Here is a 19,187-nt window from a genome sequence, read left to right on the forward strand (position 1 = left end):
TTGCCTCAAAGTAAAAAGGTTCCGTAAAAAAGCTTCGGGTCTTCTCCTCAAGCAGACCTGTGTCGTTTCTCTTCTCCTCTCCGCTGCCCAAATCAAATCCCTAATTTAAACCATCAAATCACCTCAAGCTTCGGCTACAGCTCTTATCAAGAACCCACAAGACAAATCGCTGCGGCTTCTACCAAGAACCCACAAGCTACAGCCGACAGCTTCAAGGCTTCAAGCTCCAGCAGCCATTGCTTCGGTAAGAATATCAAGCTACGAAATCCTCTGTTGCCGCCGGATTTTGGCCGTTTCAAGCTTCAAAGCTTGAAGCTCCAGCACCCGTTCTTCTCCAATTTTCGTGCTACCAGCCTGCCACCACACTGAAGCTCAAGCACCAGCACTTCAATTAAAGTCACATGTGAGTCTGGTTATTTTCTTGCTTGAAAATTGATACGTGCGGAGATGGTGATTGATAAAGTTGTGATTTGTATTTGGTTTTCTTGGTATTTGAACATATATTGCCTTTGATTGAATTGAGTTGAAGGGAATTATTGACGGGTCCATTAGGATTTGTGAAAATTTGGTTTTCTTGCTTGAAAATTATTGACGGTTCTGAAGCACCAGCACTTGTCTTAGGATTTGTGCTCTCAGAATCATTAACGGGTCCATTAGGTACACTCTTTTTTGCCTTCTCCATAGGAAGCTCTGATAATCGAGACTCTGCTACCATATAAATCTTCCCATTGAACTTGTTGAAGAAATCAGAATTAGGAGTATTATTATTTTATAGTAATGAATTAATGATTAGAGACTAAATCAGAATTCAGAAGACATTACTAGATAAAGAAGCGTACTTACCAAAAAACTTAAAGACAAGGGATGGGGTAATTGCAATTCTCCTTATAAGAGAATAGAACAACCTGCAATCTCTCTTTCATAACTTTTTGTTGAATGTAATGAATGATCCTTAACTTAACTAGCTAAATGCAAATATTTTTCTCTCAGACTTGAAGAAAATTTGGATGTTTCTTTGCTAAGCCGTTTGCTAATGATGTGACCTTCACACACAAATCCAACCTTTTGTTTAGATGTCAAGAGAAAAAGTCTCTTTTACTGGAAAACTAACCTGGAAAAATATTTAAAATATCAGCCCATATAATATTAACAAAAATTTCAGCAAATTAATGATACAAATCAGAGGTAAACTAACCTGGAATGAACAGAAATTTCACTGCAAAACCTTTTCTATTTTCGGACCAAAGCTGAAAATTAGAAAAAAAAATTACTGATCAGTATATATGTCTGTGGTGCAAAAAAATAAAGAAAAAAAGAATGGAAAGAAATGTATTTACCAGGATGCAAAGGAACAAAAGGCACCAAACCACTTGCGAGGATTCTCCACTTTCCAAACAAAGCTGAAAATACCAAAAAAAAAAAAACACTAATTGTGTAGCATTCGTGTCTGCTATGCGAAGAGGAAAAAGGCAAAGATGAGTTATTTTGATAGACTATATGTAAAATTCATCTTAGAATTTGTGGCATATTCAACCTTAAAATAGACTTGACAGGCTAGTTAATGGCATACGACAATGCCAATAATAAAAGTCTGTAACTTCAGCCATATCCAAATGAATGACAGAATATTCCACACCAAATAATGCAATTGAACACCGACACTTTTCTCATGTTGCATTATGCTGGGTATAATTTGCAAAAGGTGAAGTATGGATGTATGATTTTACGTGATCCATTTCTTACACAAAACATGATTCATTCAATAGTCAAAATTTGACTTAGCACAAGAAAAGCTACCCAAGAGTCCACAAAATTAGGTTAAACAACGTCAACAGCTCTCAACACACAAGACTTTTTTAATCAGGAAATTAACATTGGAATCACAACCATAACACATTTTAAGTTAAGATGACAGCCAAAGCAAAGAGTACTACGGCAGAAAATTTAATTGCAATACGGCCTTAAATTCCACATTACAAAAAGAAATATAACAAACGTTTTTCTTTTTTGAGAAATAGAACAAATTTGAATTACAATATTAGATTTAATTTTTAAAAAGTATTCAAAATAGATTGCAAATTCAGCTCCTGGATCGCCAATAAAAGAAAACCAAAACCTCAGTATCACAGGGTAAGAACAAAAAATAAAGTAGGATTTAAGAAGAAGCAGTAGCATAAGAATATGTAAAGCTATTCAACTAAGTATCTACTAATTAATCCCTAATCAAGATTGTAATACACACAGAGAAGGAAAATTACCATAGATTTCAGCTGAAGTGAGAAATCAGTGTGCAGAAAAAACTCTATTGGAAGAAAACGGTAGGGTTCCAGAGGCAGGGCGGAGTTGATGATTGATGGCCGATAGAGATGAAGAAGCCTTGAAGATTATGAATTAGGCAAAGAATTTGGGGGAAAGGTCTGGAAAATTAAGGGCATGTTTGGTATTAGCGTTTTTCTGTTTTTTCAAAGTAATTTCTATGTACCTCGCTCTATTAGTTTCTGCTTACACTAGGACAAAATATGAACCTACGTGTTCTCACTTATCACTCTAAGTCGTCCAACTGTAAATGTAGAAGAATCAATAAACTAAATGTGTCAGGTATATCTTGTTGTAATCATATTTATCACTCTATGTTTCATATAACAATTTATTTGTTTTTATCTGGTAGGTAATCCTCCTATATGCGATAGCTGCTCTAATTTCTTGTATGAAACAGTTGATAATCTTGCAGGTTTAACTCCTTAATTCTATTTTTACAAATCTTGCATGCTTTTCTTGTTGGGCTCCATTGATTGTAGTTTCGATCGGTAAATGCATTAAAAAATGAAGCCCTTTTGGTGTACAGTCTTTTTGTTGTTATTGCTGTGTAAGAAAATTAAAATAACATTATTATTTTTCTACGAAAACTCCCCGAAAATGCAATCCATATAGCTTCTAAATGTTTTCCATTTCGCTAAAGTATTTTGTCGTGGTCCTCATTAAGCATGGTGTGCCCATTAAACATATCACAAGCAACTCCTGGACAATGCGATCAGCTAAGTCAATTACTACTGCTTCAAAATATTGTTGTACAGTTTCCAAGTGGATGGACAGTTCAGATTCTTACGTGTCCCATTTTTTATTTTCTAAGTAAGAAACAAGCTTTTATCTAAGTTGTTCATGCTATGACTAAAATCAAAGGTTGGTCAAACTCTACAAATCCACAAAAAGCATCACAATTACATTTTTTAAATCAACTTTTTATCTTTCTAATGACTTTTTTGTCTCATATACATCATATCATAAAAAGTGCTATGGTACTTAATACAAATAATATTTCAGATAACCTCCTATCCAAATAAAGTGTTACATACATCCCAATAACCTTTTACAATTCCCAATGATAATTGTTGTCAACCAACTAAATGAATTGTTCTTGCTAAAAGTTAAAAATGTAAAACAACCCCCATATTAACGAAGTTTCAAAGAAAATTTTGATAAGCAAAAACCCTACTATTTCAAAATCAAGAAGGGAGGTTTGTGATTTTTATCAAAACTATAAGGGGGTTAGTGTAATTTACCCTTTTTCTTATTTCTGAGATTTTGTAGAGTGATAAGTGAGAACACGTAGGTTCATATTTTGTCCTTGTGTAAGCAGAAACTAACAGAGTGAGGTACATAGAAATTGCTTTGGAAAAAACAGAAAAATGCTAATACCAAACATGCCCTTAATTTTCCAGACCTTTCCCCCAAATTCTTTGCCCTAATTCGTAATCTTCAAGGCTTCTTCATCTCTATCGGCCATCAATCATCAACTCCGCCCTGCCTGAACCGCCACTGGAACCCTACCGTTTTCTTCCAATTGGGTTGTTTCTGCACACTGATTTCTCACTTCAGCTGAAATCTATGGTAATTTTCCTTCTCTGTGTGTATTACAATCTTGATTAGGGATTAATTAGTAGATACTTAGTTGAATAGATTTACATATTCTTATGCTACTGCTTCTTCTTATATCCTGCTTTATTTTTTGTTCTTATCCTGTAATACTGAGGTTTTGGTTTTCTTTTATTGGCAATTCGGGAGCTGAATTTGCGATCTATTTTGATTTCTTTTTTAAAATTAAATCTAATATTTTAATTCAAATTTGTTCTATTTCTCAAAAAAGAAAAACGTTTGTTCTATTTCTTTTTGTAATGTGGAATTTAAGGCCGTATTGCAATTAAATTTTCTGCCATAGTACTCTTTACTTTGGCTGTCATCTTAACTTAAAATGTGTTATGGTTGTGGTTCCAATGTTAATTTCCTGATTAAAAAAGTCTTGTGTGTTGAGAGCTGTTGACGTTGTTTAACCCAATTTTGTGGACTCTTGGGTAGCTTTTCTTGTGCTGAGTCAAATTTTGACTATTGAATGAATCATGTTTTGTGTAAGAAATGGATCACGTAAAATCATACATCCATACTTCACCTTTTGCAAATTATACCCAGCATAATGCAACATGAGAAAAGTGTCGGTGTTCAATTGCATTAGTTGGTGTGGAATATTCTGTCATTCATTTGGATATGGCTGAAGTTACAGACTTTTATTATTGGCATTGTCGTATGCAATTAACTAGCCTGTCAAGTCTATTTTAAGGTTGAATATGCCACAAATTCTAAGATGAATTTTACATATAGTCTATCAAAATAACTCATCTATGCTAGTAAGTTCACTCACCTAGATATCAATGACCTTGACTTTGATCAACTATCATTTTGTATTGATTCTCACAAATATTTCCTCTTGTGTGCTGATATTTTGATGCAGATTTTGAGGAACTAGCTTACGTGATGTTGAAAACTGGAAAATACTAAATTCGAGTGTTCTCGTGATGACCTTAAAAATGCAAACGGAGCCACAGATATCCTTGGATTGCAATTCATGCCTCCATCCCGAGAATCATGTAAAAGAAGGAATTCCTGGTTCAACCATATCCTTGCAAGACAAAAATGCCTCAACTCTGCCAGGTTTGTGATGTGATTGGTTGCTTAATCATTTCATTATTAGCTCCATACATTTCAGACACACGGCATTTATACTATGAACTGCTCCTGATTTAACATATTTCTTGTCCCATACTGACTAAAGTGTCTTGAATGCATTATGTTCTCCGAAGAAATTTCATGCAGAGAAAAAGATCTGTGTTTAGCCATGTTGTAATCTTTCAGTTTCCTGTTTCATTGATTTTGGTTTGCCTGATCCCTCAACGTTCTTCTTAATTTCCTAATTTCATATTCTTTGCAAGTTCTATTATCCTTTTTTCTTGCAATTGATCTGTTGAGTAATTTTATGTGTGTTTATTTCTCTTTCTTCAGGAGAGTGTGACCATGTTCACCGACTTATGTCTAAATTTGTCTTGTATAACTGATACTTTGAGGTGTTGAACTTTAACGAGCATTCTATCTTCTAATTCAGTAAAAAGGCCAACACGACAATGGGCTGCTTGGACCCATCAAGAGGAAGAAAGTTTTTTCTCTGCTCTTCGACAAGTGGGCAAGGCAATCTACTTTTATTTTTAATGTTGATTAACCCAATATGTTCTTTTAGATTCTTACAGTAATTATTGACATAATGATGAGTATGATGTTTTCTTTGACAGAACTTCGAAAAAATAACTTGTCGTGTTCAGAGTAAAAACAAGGATCAGGTGCACTTACTGTTGATATTTGAGTTTCTATCTCTTAGTATCTTGATTTTTTTTATGTCTAAATCATGATTTAGCTTTTCTTGTATTCTCGTTCTCCTTGAAATTGGGGTTTTAGGTCAGGCATTATTACTATCGCCTTGTAAGGCGTATGAACAAATTGCTGGGTCCAGAACTTTGCCTTGATGCCAAAAACTCTAAGGATACCAATGCTGCAATGCTTCGATGGTAATTTTATATTCAATTAAACTTTCTTCTGTCTGTTTCAAGCTTTCTGTTATCATTCTAGCTTAATTGCTTTAGTGTATAGGCTAGAGTCTTCTATGCAACAAGCCATGATAGTATTCATCTATTAAGTTGTCAGGAGTCATTTTATTTGGAAATTTGTAAAACTCAGGATGAGCACCATCTGTGCATAGAGGAGAGGCATGCTTTTTTTGTTTTTTATGGTCACAACAATGATTTTGTTGAGAAGTTTTGGTCGTGTCATACTTGTGACCTGTTCTGAGGTGTATGTGTCGTCAAGAACAAAATTTTGAAGGTAATTTACATACCTGTCTTTTTGTTCCTTTTAATTGAATAAGGCTGTGGAAAACTTGTCCAAGCAATGAAAGGTAAAAAGTAAGGAATTGAAGAATGAGATGCTTCTGCCCCCAAAAACTGTCCAGAACTATTTTTAGGATGAATGGCACAGGAAGAATTTTGTTCGTAAATGTTAAAAATGATGTACTAGTAACTTTTAATTGTCCTGAAATATGAGATTTCAGCTAGGGTCCTCTGTCATGCTCTCAGTGTGCAGAAAATCACAACCTGTCAGAAGTTGGAAAACTTGTTTATCATTAAGTGCACATTAGCAAGCACCTCATCTACCTCATGCTAAGTAGTAAAATCGTAACTCTTCGGAGGGGTTATTTCTATTCAGCTTGACAAGCGAAATGTGAATGGTTGTACTTGAGTGGTTTTTGGTTTGTCTGGATAGTGTCTACATGTGCTAATTTATTCAAAATGTACATCTCATAAATTTGGTTTTTTGGTTTGTAGGTGGTCTTTACTTGAGAAGTACAGCTGCAAAGCATCAAAGCTTCACCTGAAACCCCGAAGATTCAAGTTGTTTGTAGAGACTTTGGTAAGCCTGGACCAAATTGTAGCCATAATCTTTTTTAAAAAGCTTTCTGGTGCCCATTGTGGGCACATTAGGTTTTGATCTTTTTTGTTGATTTAGTTACTATAGCTACTTTCTCTTGAAGGAAACCCAACTCTTGAAAGATAGGAAGAAGAATGTCAGAAAGAGAGCTTCTCAGGGAGAAAACAGTTCTATAACTGCTCCAACTGGCCTCCCAAACCAGGGTAAAGTTTCATGCCATGAAAGCCGCGTGGTCAAAGACGTTCTTATAGATGGTCAAAACATTCCAAAACCTGGAATTGGGAAAGGATCCTCTATACACCGCCATCTAAATGTAGGCATCAACAGAGGCAACTATAAATCAGGCCCCTCTGCTCTTAAGACAGCTAGGTATCAGCGCAAAGCAGGTAACTTACTTCACAAGTTTTATGGTTGGCATGCTGTAGTATGTGACAGTTTTTCTTTTCTTTTTATTTTGATGTCTTAACTGTTTTATTCTAGTTGTAAAGGAAAAGGATATTGATAGATTATATTTGGTGCATCTCATCATTGAAGTCTTGTTTGGGCGTCTTTTTTTAGATTCTAAATGTTGCTTACGATGTTGGAATACAAGAATTGAATATGAGCAGCTGCTTATTTTAAGTTTATAATATGTAATGGCGAACCTACTTGTGGTGATATCTTTTTTTTATGCTAAAAAATCAATTAAGTGATGCTAATTTAACTGCAAATATAAATTTGACTTCTTTTTACCACCAGTGTTATCCTAGTTTTATGATCCCAAAAGCTGTATTCGTCATGGATTTAAATGCTTTCAAAGAGGTTTAAGTGCAAGTTTAACTATTTTTGGGAGAATAAGTTCTGATTCTTTTTTCCTAAACGCAAGTAAAAGAGATTTTCATATTTTCTTTCCCCAAATTCTCCTTTTGTGTTGGATAGGACAGCAATTCAGGGAAAAGTCTGCTGTCATTTAGAGGATGTAGAATTATTAGTTTAGTCAATCATGGCATAACAGAGAGAGAAAGTTTAAGGCAGGTTGTATACCAGGCAGAAGAATGCTCCTGAACTAGTTGATACAATGTACTTCTGTAGAAATTGCATGTAAACCTTTTGAAGAATTTGACAGGTAGTACGAAATTCTATGAGAACTCCTTTAGGAAATGCTTGTGATGTTAATTTAGAAAGCTGTGAAGAATTTACACGTTTTCATGTGGTTTTAGTTGTATTTTAAAGGTGTGAGTTGATGATTATATGAAAGTGAGGCCCTTGAGTGGAGTGGTTGCCGCATAGATCTGTTACCTGGCATTGTAGCACTTCACAGCTTTAAGTATAGACGTTATGAAAGATTATTGTTTGGGAAAAGTCTTCAGCGTAAAAGCTGGAATCTTGGTCAGGTGATTGAATTGCATATACAGGTGTAACAACAAAAATTTAATGTAGATCTGACTTGTAAGTGTGGCCATTAATGTACTTTGAGTTGATACAGGTGTCCTGAGGTGGTGCAGCCTCAGTGCATTGGGTGTAACAAAAGGAAAAAAAAAAGTCTTCACATGGGGTAATAGTCTGCTGCTTGTTTTGATTTTTCTATGAGTAGTGAAGTATGCTTTTAAATGCATGATGAAACTTGTTTCTCCAGGCTTTTGAGCATAGTTGAAGGGATCAAGCAATCATCCTTGGTATTTACCATGATAGGCTTTGATTTTAATTGATCCTATTGACTCCGTATATTATGTTGACAGGCTTCTGTTCTTTTTGCACCTAAGTGATTGAAGCTCTTTAAGAATTATTGATGCATGGTCATCACCATTCTGGCTTATCTTGTGGTAATCTGTCGCAGGTGCTACATCAAAAGCTGCCTATAAAAGATGGGAGAAGGCTGCGATTGCCGGGGTTTCTTTGGTTGCTGATGCTGCTGAACATTTAGAGAGAACTGCCACAGATAGAGAGGTTGAACATGTCGAGGATGCTCATGGTGAGTTGCCAGTGTGATTTTCTGAAGCTGATTGGATTAGGACTTATTTGTAAACTTGTAGATTTTATCTGAACTTGCTCATTACTTCTCAGTGCAAAATGCTTTTGACTACTGTGGAAAAGACATGCCCTCAATCCTGAACAATATGCAGAGTTCAATGAAACTTAAGCTCCAGCTATTCCCCGTTGATGAAGCTACCCGACGAGCCTTGGAAATGGTGGGTTATTTAGTTATGTGTTTTCTTGTGCCAATCTAAGGGAAGTTGTATAACTCAGAACTTGAAATCTGGCTTTTATCCTTTCACAGGATAAACATAATCCATACCTGGAGCTGACTTTGAGTACACGAAAGAAGATATCTTCTGTACTGGAACATCTTAATCGCAAATGGGGTCAGTCAAGCATAGCATCTGGAGAACTAATGCTCTTGCCATACTTTGTACAACAAGCGAACCAAGTTAGCTGTCCCAAATGGGCTAAAGATTCAGTTCTTAGTGCTTCAGATGTATATGCGCAAATTGGAAACCCTCCAGTTTTCCGCCTCAGGTACTCTATCCTCCTCCCACCCCCCACCCCCCACCCCCCCAACTGGCCAAAAAAAGGGTAAAGTACAAAAGAATCCTGTATGGTTAGGCGAATATACACATTAACTCCCTATAGTTTTGGAAACCTAGAATCCAACTCCTTGTGCTTGTACTATTATGAAATGTTAAATTTTCTGTTATGTTTAACAGCTGTAAAGGTTAAATTAGTAATTCAATTTTTAGGTGAATTAATAGTATGAAAAGAGCCTCTTGCCTCCACCTCTACCCTCCCCTTCCCCGGTGGCTTTCCCAGCACTGTAGAAGCCAGACATAAGAGCACCAGAGAGAGAGAGAGTGTGTGTGTGTGAATCATGGGATGTTCTTATGTTTCAGCAAGATTGTTGTAAACATGACATCTGGATTCTCTAAAGATGTTGGATTGCTAAAATATTCAAAACTTAAAGGTGCATACCTGTGGGGACAGCAAATGAAGCAATCAATAAAGAGGTTGTTCTCAAACTGAATATGTTTCTATTTTGGTTGCTTTGCTACTCTGCTCAACCCAAGAAAGTTTTCTTTTTGGCATAAATGAGGATATGCTCTATTAGCAATTATCATTTCCTTTTCCGGCAAAATTACTGAATTGACTTGTGACAATAGGATAGCAATTAGAGTTTTCCCTCCTGCAGCTCTCCCACCTGTCATCACCTGCTTGTGAGAGATTGATTTAAATAATTTATTTGATTTTCCCTTTTGTGCTGGAATTGATGAGGATCCAATGGTCAACTTGAGTTGGCCTCCACCCAAATTTGCCCATTGCTGGTGATTGGGGAATTTGGTTGGAACATGGATAAGCGGAAGTTGAATGGCGCAGTTGGGCTATTCATCTGGTCACAGGGATGGGATGTGAATTTTAAGGGGGGCAGGAGAGTAGAGGGAGGATGACGGTGGGGAAAGGGGAGGAAGGAGCGACGAGTGAGAAAGGAATGTACTGAAGGAGATAGGAGAGAACAGAATTTTAATTTTGACCCCAAGTTTTCTTTTGTAATTTCAATTTTACCTCAATTTAAAGGGCAATCTGATAATTTCATCATTATTCCATATAAAAATGCTGACTATTGGCATTAGACCATTAAATGTGACAAAAAAAAAAAAAACTTACCATTTCACTTTAGTTGGAACCATAAGGAGCTAAAGTGTGGGTTTCCAAACTGTGGGAGGTTTTGTCTATACTTACTAAACTACAAGGGGTGCTTGTGCATTTCCCCCCACCCCCCAAAAAAAAAAACCAATTTTCTTCTTGTGAGAACAAATTCTGGAGAGCGATTTCAATGATGATCATTTTTTCTTTCCCTTTAGATATGGTTGGTTTCCTCATGCTGATCCTGGATCTGCAACATCTCTTGCATCATTATCATGCCCTACTCAGCACCATACGGAGACATCTATTGTGAATGAGCAGATTGTGGATACAACACCAAAATCGAGTCCACCTACTTATCAGGAAGCAGAGAACCTTTTAGGTATCCATGAAGGCTTGCTGTCTGCTGCAAAAATGACCACCTTGACTCCTTCAAGATTGCCCAATCATACCATTGGTTGTGCTGGCATAGGTCCAGATGTGAATACAGTCAAATCCTCTAATCATACTGCAGCACATGTATTGAACAGAAGAGAGAGTACAACTGACACAGTCGTGGTACAAGAGGAAAATCTGGTAAAGTATTCGTCATTTTAGCTCCTAGTTTTTTTAGAACATCTTAAACTAATATGTTCAGCGCACTGGAGGTTTCTGTTGTTTAACTCTCTCTCTTGAAGCTTCAGTCAACTTGGCCTCGCAATTGTTCTATATTAATCTAGTTCTCAAGTGAAATTTGCACTACCTGAAATTACAATTATGTATGCCTGTAATAGATCGATATTTTTCCTAGTTGTGATTGCTGTTCCAACTGTTTCTGGACAACCCGTGATTTTTTTTTTGGGGGGCGCCGGGGGGGTTTATAAAGTGCTAGGTATAGATTAAGTAACACTTGGTAATATACTTTTGTGGTTTGCTGAAAGTGGCATAAAGCTGTTGTCTATCATTGTGGACTTGTGGTAGCATTACTGCCTATTTCTGCCTCAAACTATCAGAAAATATTGAAGTTGTGAAATAGATAGTCTGCTATAAAACTATGATATGCCTGTAATATTTTGTTGGAAATAAATGGGTGATTTTCTTAGCTTCATACCATGTATAACTTTTCGCGCATCTCAAAGTCCGAGGAATGGCTGGTCCCTTTGTTGCAATTCTATCTAATTTCCTATTTGTGCTTTTTTAGGATGACTTGAGGCCACACAAGACTGTTGCTTTGTCAGCTGGGGAGTGGGCTGATAGCCTAACCAACATAAGCATTGGGGATCTGCTCACTGAGGCATCTCACAATGGAGAAGTAAATTGCATTGATTCAACAGAATTAAGGAACTCTCACTGCCTTCAGCAGATTCCATTTAGCTGTGACTCCTTTGATGCTGCAATTGCTGCTCATATATATAAACATCAAAGCCGATCTGCTTTGCAGCCACCTCTTCACACTAATACATCCTCTATATGGGATGGTGAAGAAACATGTGATGCTTTTGTGTTTCAGAAGAACAGTGTTTTCTCTGAAGAATTTCAAAATGCATCAAGAATTTCTCCTCCAGAGACATCCAGAGAGATTACCAGTACAAGTTCGGCTGCATCTGGTAAAGCACAGGAGGTAATTGCATACAGATATTCTTGCAATATCTATTTCCTGCTTAGTATCAAATTCTTGCAATTTGAGTTCAGATATAACATATCCATTTTTGGTTGGCCTAGCAGTCTGATCCTGAGGAACCCTTACCTGATGATCCCATGCATGGAGACATTGTGGATAAGTGTCATGCCGATCAACATTCTTTTGATGACTCTCAGAGGGATCTCAATGGGCTTACTGACATTTACTGGGTACATTCTTGACCCTTTGCTTTCCTAGTTCGTGTTTCTACTGGTTTCAATCAAATGCCTCGTATAAATCCAGTGGAAAGATGGTTGTCTTTTTTGCTTTTTTCATATCAAACTAGTACACTTATTTAGTTATTTTATTTCGAAAGAACACGAGAAAATTTGCTAAAATTATGTAATATTACAGATATTTTTCTGATGTAGGATTTTGGCACCTATGACCTCATTCCATCTTTCAATTTTGCAGCCTGATTCTTTAGGCGCACTAGATTTGGACATATCTTCCTGTAGATATCGTAGTGATGATCTGATTTTAAGTGATAGTCTTGGTGGCTTGAACCGCCTCATAGCTAGCAGTCTGGATGCATTCCAGAGTTGCTCCTTTTTTGGGTCGGACAAGAAAGAGTCTGCATCGGCTGTTGAAGCTGGAGAGATTGCTTCCGACCACAAAATCAGCACTCAAGTTTGAAATGTGACCAAACTCTGAAGAAAAGTCTAGCAGGGGAAGTGGGTAAGCCTCCTTTTGGTCCAAAACACCAGGATGAATATTTTCCCTGGTTCAACTGACAGAAGTATATAGTAGTAGAGAATTCTGACATGCATGATGGAGTTTATTCAAATGAAACTGTTCCAGATGCAAACGGCGGAAAGTTTGAGTCGCTTCCTGACTTGTTATATATATTTTTTTTTGTTAATATAAGCATGTACATTTTGTTCTTTCATCTCCTTTTGTGCAGAAATACGGTAATTTTAATCTATTTGCTTTTCTTAATTAATCAAAGAGTTATATTAGGAAATTGTACATTACGTTTTTCCCGCTCTCTTTCTGTATAGATCGTTAAACTTGCAAGTTAAAGTTTGACTGATCTTTAGCACCAGATTATAACAGAAGAGCTTGTCTTGTCAACGGGAAGTCCCCTCATACAATCAAAAAAATATAGTTGTAACTGCAACCCACTTAAACAATTTGAATAATCAATTCTCGGAAAAATGATCGTCAACAAACCATTCCCCCCGTACTGAAGCAAAAACTTCAATACTCGTAAAATGATCTAGCGTACTTGTACAAGGTAATTAAGTGGTAAGATGGATATAAATTTAAGTACTAGAAAAACACTATTTATTTCAACAATGTGGCACAATTTGGCAATACTATAAGATAATTGTTGCACAATTTGGTAATACTATAAGATAATCGAAACATAGTTTAATAATCTTATAAGATATTAATAATCAAGAATTAAACCAATGGAGACTTTAAGTTCTTTTTGAGATGCTGTTCGAAGGATGATATTCCCTTGTCAGTATCAAACATCAGAAGTTCCTAACTTCTTAAATTCAATGAGTGCCACAGTCAATGTTTTCAAAAAAGGATCGGACCGGCCGGTTTTTCCGGTCGAACCGCGAACCGGCCATGTGTCCGGTCCGATTCATAGCTTATGTTGACTTTGTCCTAGAACCGGTCAAAATCGTAAAAAACCGTTCGAACCGTAAAATTCGGATCGAACCGTGAACCGCGGTTTTTTAAATTTTCACAATATTGACTGAATTTTGATCGAAATTAACAACTAAACCTAGTCTTCTCTCAAGTCTTCAGTCTTCACAATTTTCTCATCCGCCACATTTGCTCCATAGCGCCGGGCTCCTTCCAAATCCCCCAACTTCACAGCCAATTCGAAGGTGTTGCTGGAGATTTTTGTTGCTCCTAGTCTTCTCTCAAGTCTTCAATCTTCACAATTTTCTCATCCGCCGCATTTGCTCCATAGCGCCGGGCTCCTTCCAAATCCCCCAACTTCACAGCCGATTCGAAGGTGTTGCTAGAGATTTTTGTCGGTTGCGTGGGCAGCTTCATTTGCGGCAGGGGCCGCGACAGCGGCAGTTTCATTGTGGAGAGGCGGGGCGGAAGGGAGGGAAGTCTTCACTCCATTCTTCACAAAAGATCTGGTTTGTCCTCAAATTAGATAAGTCTGTTTGTCCTGCAATTTTTTTTTTTTTTACTCGTTAGTTGGCTCTGTTGCCTGGCTTGAAGATTGTAGCAATTATAATGCTTAGCTGGAACATAAAATTGAAGAAGAAAGAAAACATTTCTGGTTCCTCCTTGCTTCCAGTTTGCAACCGAGAGAGTGAGGGAGAGAATTAAAAATTTGCTAGCTTTATTTCTCCGGCTTGTAACCTCGAAACCGTGAGCCAAAAGTGAGGAAAAAATGAGTGACTGGTGCGGCTTAGGAGAACTGAAGCAGGAACTAAAAGTGCAGGCTGCAACTTTCAAATTCTAGGAGGAAAAAGGAAGGTAAAATTCTGTAATAACCTCTTACAAGTCAAATATACATGATACTTAAGCTGCCTGTGAATTTAGCTAGGAAAATGGACCCTTGGCTGAGGGAAAAAAAAATCTGTGCAGCAACCGAAAGTTTACTAGGAAGAAAATTGCACAAAAAGAATGTGTGTTCAGATACAGTTCTGTGTTTCATGTATTTCCTTTAATTTTGATGGGGAATAGCATTTGTGAGACAATTTCAGAATGGCGAACTAGCTGTAGAATCAGGCAAGAGATAATTTAAACATCTTAGTTTAATTGGATTTCTCTAAATGGCTGGGCTGTCTCTAGTACAGCAACTGCGGAAATGTTGGTTAGCATGTTCAGCATGCCGACAAACAAGTTAAATGACTTGTTTATGCATTTGTACTTGGTGGCTGAAGTCCACTTATCAGAATATAATCATTTTCTGGTTGTTGGAATTTTCCTGAATCATTGAAAGGAAGAAAATGCTATTTGATACCTACTTAGTGGCACCATTCTTGGATAGCTACATCACTCAACAGAAGGTTTATCCAGTGTGGATAGGACATTTTGCTTCTTAAAGTTATACATAGCCTATAGAAATTATTTTAAGTAAACGAAGGCAAGATGCAACTTTGGATAAGTTAAAGTTATGAAATGGAGTTTTCTATTATGTGAGGTCAGTCCAAAATATTGACACATCAAAACTAAGGAAGACCTCCGATCAATTTTGTTAATTATGGAGTTTTCTTATGTTAATTGTGGTTTAGCATTTATATCTTATTCTGTGCACAGGTATGTGTGTGTCTATATATATATATATATATATATATATATATATTATTTATTTATTTATTTATTGAACCGGGGTTGAATCGGTTCGACCGGTTGAACGTCGACCCTTTCACTTCACCGGTTTAATTAACGGTCCGGGTTTTAAAACATTGGCCACAGTGCACTTGTCTAGATTGGAAGTAGTTTAGTTTTCTTCTGTTCTTAATGATTCCGTTGAATCTATCTCCTTCCTCTATAGTATAAGAATAACAGTATATGAACGATAATCTGTTGGATTTATCCCTTTTGTTCATAGTACAAGAGTAGTTATAAAATGTTGCCGTCAAATCACCAAAAAAAGTTAAACATTGGGACTAAAATTACATTGTTCGCATAAATATTGACACTTAAGAGTAAATTACATATTAAATGTAGTTTAAGGGTGCATGTTGCAATTACAGTAAAGCGAAACGTAAAACCTACAAAGAATCTTCTCGCTTCTTAGTCCTGACTCCTGAATCATAATCTACTGTCTGTCTACTGTCTCTCACACACGCAAGACCTACGAAGAAGAAGAAGAAGAAGGGGCAAGACCTACGAAGAAGAAGAAGAAAGTAAAAGGGAGTTGGGGAGATGAGAGGCGTTCAATTGTCGTTGAACAAGACCCAGAAGCTTAGACTGGAAACGGCACTTGAGAAGTTGGAATCCCTTTCCTCCAGCACCAGCAACAATTCCAATGCCTCCGTCACAGTCGCCGACACCATTCCCATCAATTACGAAGACGGCGTTCTCAAGTAAATATTGGTCACACAAAATTTTGTCTTTTTCGGCATTTTGTCTTATATTTTGACCCGTCATTTCATAATTGTCGAGAGAAAATCTCAAATGGGAATCTATCATGGGTGGCGAACTCTAATCCTCTTGATTTATTGGGCGAAGGGGGCATGGGACGTCGGAGATGGATGGCCGGGTGGTGGCAACCATCTGCGGATTGGTTGAGCGCGTGAATAAGCTTGTCTATGTTCGTGCTCTCAGGGCAAGGTACCCCCAACTGTAGAAAAATTGTACCTTTTGTAGCGCTGATAATTTTTGAAAATACATTGTTCTCAATTCTATCTACCCTATTTTGCAGATACAAGCCTGAGATAGGTGATATTATTGTTGGCCGTGTTATGGAGGTGAATGTTAACCACATCTTTGTTGAATTCTCTCCTGTATTTCTGTCCCATTCCTTTGAAACCTTGCTTTTATTCGAAATTACACTGCTAAATTCATTAATACTGCTTACGTTATATAGAACCAATTTGATACTTATTATTGTTGCCTTTTTTTAATGAAAAATTTTGGGAGCCAATTAGTTGCTTTCTGATTATTGAGGGATAATGTTCATGTAAAGTTTGTTAAACATGAGGCTAGTCTGATCCATATCTTATACTCCTATATTTTTGTTTTTGGTGAATTCGTTTTTCTTTATTCCACTTTTGGTGGGTGGTTCTTTATCTGCAAGTGTATCTTTGAAGGTGGCTCCTAAGCGTTGGAGATTGGAGATCAATTTCAGCCAAGATGCAGTATTGATGCTTTCTTCAATGAACTTGCCTGATGGCATCCAGGTATCTGCAAGTTCCTTTTTAAATGCATTTACTACATAGTGTCTCTCATTTATAATGTCTATACACACTGTCAATTCCAGACTATGCTGAAACAGTTAATTACTTGAGCTTCACATCTTACAAGAATAACTTCACCGCCAATTTTTTTTTTTTTTGATTTTTTGGTCGGTTGGTTTTTGGGGAGGGGGTGGGGGGCACTGGTTGAGAACATTATTGTTCCTGGGAACTCCCATTTGTTGTCCGTGAAGATATAAAAAGAATATGGTTTTTGAACCGGACTGAGTGTGAGTTCTATTTGATTTCATCCAAAAGTTTTCCTTACTCCATCTCATTATTTTCTTCTCCAGAGGCGCCGAACTGCAGTCGATGAACTCAGCATGCGCAGTATATTTGAAGAGAATGACATTGTTTGTGTAAGCCCACCAATTGTACACCTTTTTTGCTGCTGCCCTGGTATCAGAATTTGCTGTTATAAGGCTATAGGATTTCCTTTTTGATATGTCTTATGGTGATCTAGGATTGCAAACACCACCCCTCCCCCCTCCCAAAGAAAAGCAATCAACTTGAATGCCCTGTTCTTTTCTTCAATTTCATAACAATTATCTTCAGCATGTGAATCTTTTGACATTTGGAAATTAATCTCTTGTATGTTGATCATATCCAGTAATCAATAAATTTTGAGGAACTTGGATCTCGAGAATTTAATACTTCAAATGCCTAACATAGATCATTTAGCAAAGATTGTGCTGTTTCAGGCTGAAGTCCGTGGTTTCCAGCATGATGGAAGTCTGTACTTACAAGCAAGAAGTCAGAAGTATAGAAAGGTGTATTCGTGATCTTTGGTTTCAGGATTAATGTGTTTTTGTGCTGGTTATTGAAAAAACCAAAGAGGAGATGTTTCGGGTCTCAAGGAGTTGGGCTTGGGGTTTATTAATGCTGTTGCTATCTCCATGTCCAATTCCTATTACCTGCACCTCAAATCCCTATCCTTTTTTAGCCTCTTGATCTAGATCAGTGCGTCTACTATACTTTCCTTAGCAATCTAATACTTTTATTACTTTCAGCTTACTCATTTTGTTTGTTTCTTATTTTGTTTCCTTTTGTTCTTTGCAACAGCTTGATAGAGGTCAATTACTCAGAATCTCCCCTTATCTGGTGAAGAGGCGTAAACAACATTTCCACCACCTAGACCAGTATGGAGTTGACTTGATACTTGGCTGTAATGGATTCATTTGGGTTGGTGAACATGTTGAAGCCAAAGATGACATGGTACTGGATCAAATGATCAAATCCGAGCAAGAAAATGCCAGTTTAAGTGGTTCAGTCAGTTCCCGTGAACAAGAACAAAGTCACACATCAATAGAGATTAGGCAACATATATGTAGAATAGCAAATGCAGTCAGAGTACTATCCACTCTAGGTTTCATGGTTACTGTGGAATTGATAACTGAGTTAGTTGATTTGAGCATCTCGCATAATCTTGATATACATGAGATGCTTGGGGCAGAATTTTACGTCGTCGTTGCTGAGAAAGAAGCTGAACGTCGAAGCCTGGCAACTAAAAAGAGATGAAATCCTGACCCTGTAGTTTAAGATTAGTGTTTGATTTATAAATGCCTATAACTGGTGGCAAAAGCCATCTCTCCGAAGAGAGAGTTAGAGAAAAGAGATTCAGTTTGTTGCAGTCATCTTTGCTTTTAACTAAATTTAAATGTGTTCTCTGTTGAGATATTTTTGAACCATTTGACAGATTTGTTAGCGTCAAATTACTAAGGCAATGAAGACAAGTTGCTTTGATAACATAAGAAAGCGTCCTATTTGTGCGTGCATGTATTTGTGGGTTGTGTTTGTCACATGCTGGCTTTTCAATCCATTCCAACTTTCTCACTTGGGGGCGCGGGTGCTGGTGCTGGTGCTGGGTGGCTTTATAAAAAAGTGTCGAATTATGATGGCTTCTTCTCCACCCTCCGCTCTCCTATTATACAGATCAATCAATCTGCATACTATATAGTAATACTCTAGTAGCATCACCCATACTGGTGAAGCAAGCAATAAATTGTATTGGACAGGAGTAGCTTTCTTGTTTGGTCCAAAGCATGTGGATGATCATATGTAGGCCTGTCATTCGGGTCTAATGAGCCGGGTTTTGATAAGCTTAAATTCAACTCATTTAATTTGAATCATTTTCGGGATTCGGGCTATGAGTTTCGGGTTCGTAAATGTGAAACTCATACTCAACTCACATAATATTCGGGTTGTGAGCCTTAATCGAGCTT

At 37.1% G+C, this 19,187-nt stretch overlaps 2 protein-coding genes across 3 annotated transcripts; both read left to right on the forward strand.

Moving 5' to 3' along the window:
• Positions 1-32: 32 nt before the first annotated feature.
• LOC113742560 (TSL-kinase interacting protein 1-like) lies at positions 33-12,968 on the forward strand. 2 transcript variants are annotated; one of them, XM_027270421.2, is made up of 15 exons: positions 33-403; positions 3,720-3,888; positions 4,784-4,983; positions 5,432-5,514; positions 5,616-5,663; positions 5,779-5,888; positions 6,702-6,786; positions 6,908-7,190; positions 8,621-8,755; positions 8,848-8,972; positions 9,062-9,300; positions 10,638-10,995; positions 11,600-12,019; positions 12,124-12,249; positions 12,494-12,968. In XM_027270421.2, exons 3-15 carry the CDS (start codon positions 4,848-4,850, stop codon positions 12,713-12,715), a joined length of 2,370 nt encoding a protein of 789 aa, XP_027126222.1. In that variant the 5' UTR covers positions 33-403; positions 3,720-3,888; positions 4,784-4,847; the 3' UTR covers positions 12,716-12,968. The 2 variants fall into 2 exon arrangements, with proteins under 2 accessions (XP_027126222.1, XP_027126221.1); XM_027270420.2 differs by lacking the exon at positions 3,720-3,888.
• An 876-nt stretch (positions 12,969-13,844) lies between these two features.
• LOC113742562 (exosome complex component RRP4 homolog) lies at positions 13,845-18,653 on the forward strand. Its single transcript, XM_027270422.2, has 8 exons — positions 13,845-14,190; positions 15,862-16,095; positions 16,241-16,342; positions 16,434-16,479; positions 16,822-16,911; positions 17,259-17,324; positions 17,667-17,735; positions 18,028-18,653. The coding sequence occupies exons 2-8, from the start codon at positions 15,935-15,937 to the stop codon at positions 18,481-18,483; spliced, it is 990 nt and encodes a 329-aa protein (XP_027126223.2). The 5' UTR covers positions 13,845-14,190; positions 15,862-15,934; the 3' UTR covers positions 18,484-18,653.
• Positions 18,654-19,187: the final 534 nt, after the last annotated feature.

Source organism: Coffea arabica, chromosome 4e (genome assembly GCF_036785885.1).
Source record: "Coffea arabica cultivar ET-39 chromosome 4e, Coffea Arabica ET-39 HiFi, whole genome shotgun sequence".
Taxonomy (NCBI): Eukaryota; Viridiplantae; Streptophyta; class Magnoliopsida; order Gentianales; family Rubiaceae; genus Coffea; species Coffea arabica.

Coding starts and splice junctions, on each gene's coding strand:
- LOC113742560 (XM_027270421.2), top strand. CDS start 4,848: ATGACCTTAAAAATGCAAACGGAGCCACAGATATCCTTGGATTGCAAT. Junction 5,515..5,615: donor CTCTTCGACAAGTGGGCAAG/GCAATCTACTTT, acceptor TTTCTTTGACAG/AACTTCGAAAAAATAACTTG. Junction 7,191..8,620: donor TAGGTATCAGCGCAAAGCAG/GTAACTTACTTC, acceptor AATCTGTCGCAG/GTGCTACATCAAAAGCTGCC.
- LOC113742562 (XM_027270422.2), top strand. CDS start 15,935: ATGAGAGGCGTTCAATTGTCGTTGAACAAGACCCAGAAGCTTAGACTG. Junction 16,912..17,258: donor ACTTGCCTGATGGCATCCAG/GTATCTGCAAGT, acceptor TTTCTTCTCCAG/AGGCGCCGAACTGCAGTCGA. Junction 17,736..18,027: donor GAAGTCAGAAGTATAGAAAG/GTGTATTCGTGA, acceptor TCTTTGCAACAG/CTTGATAGAGGTCAATTACT.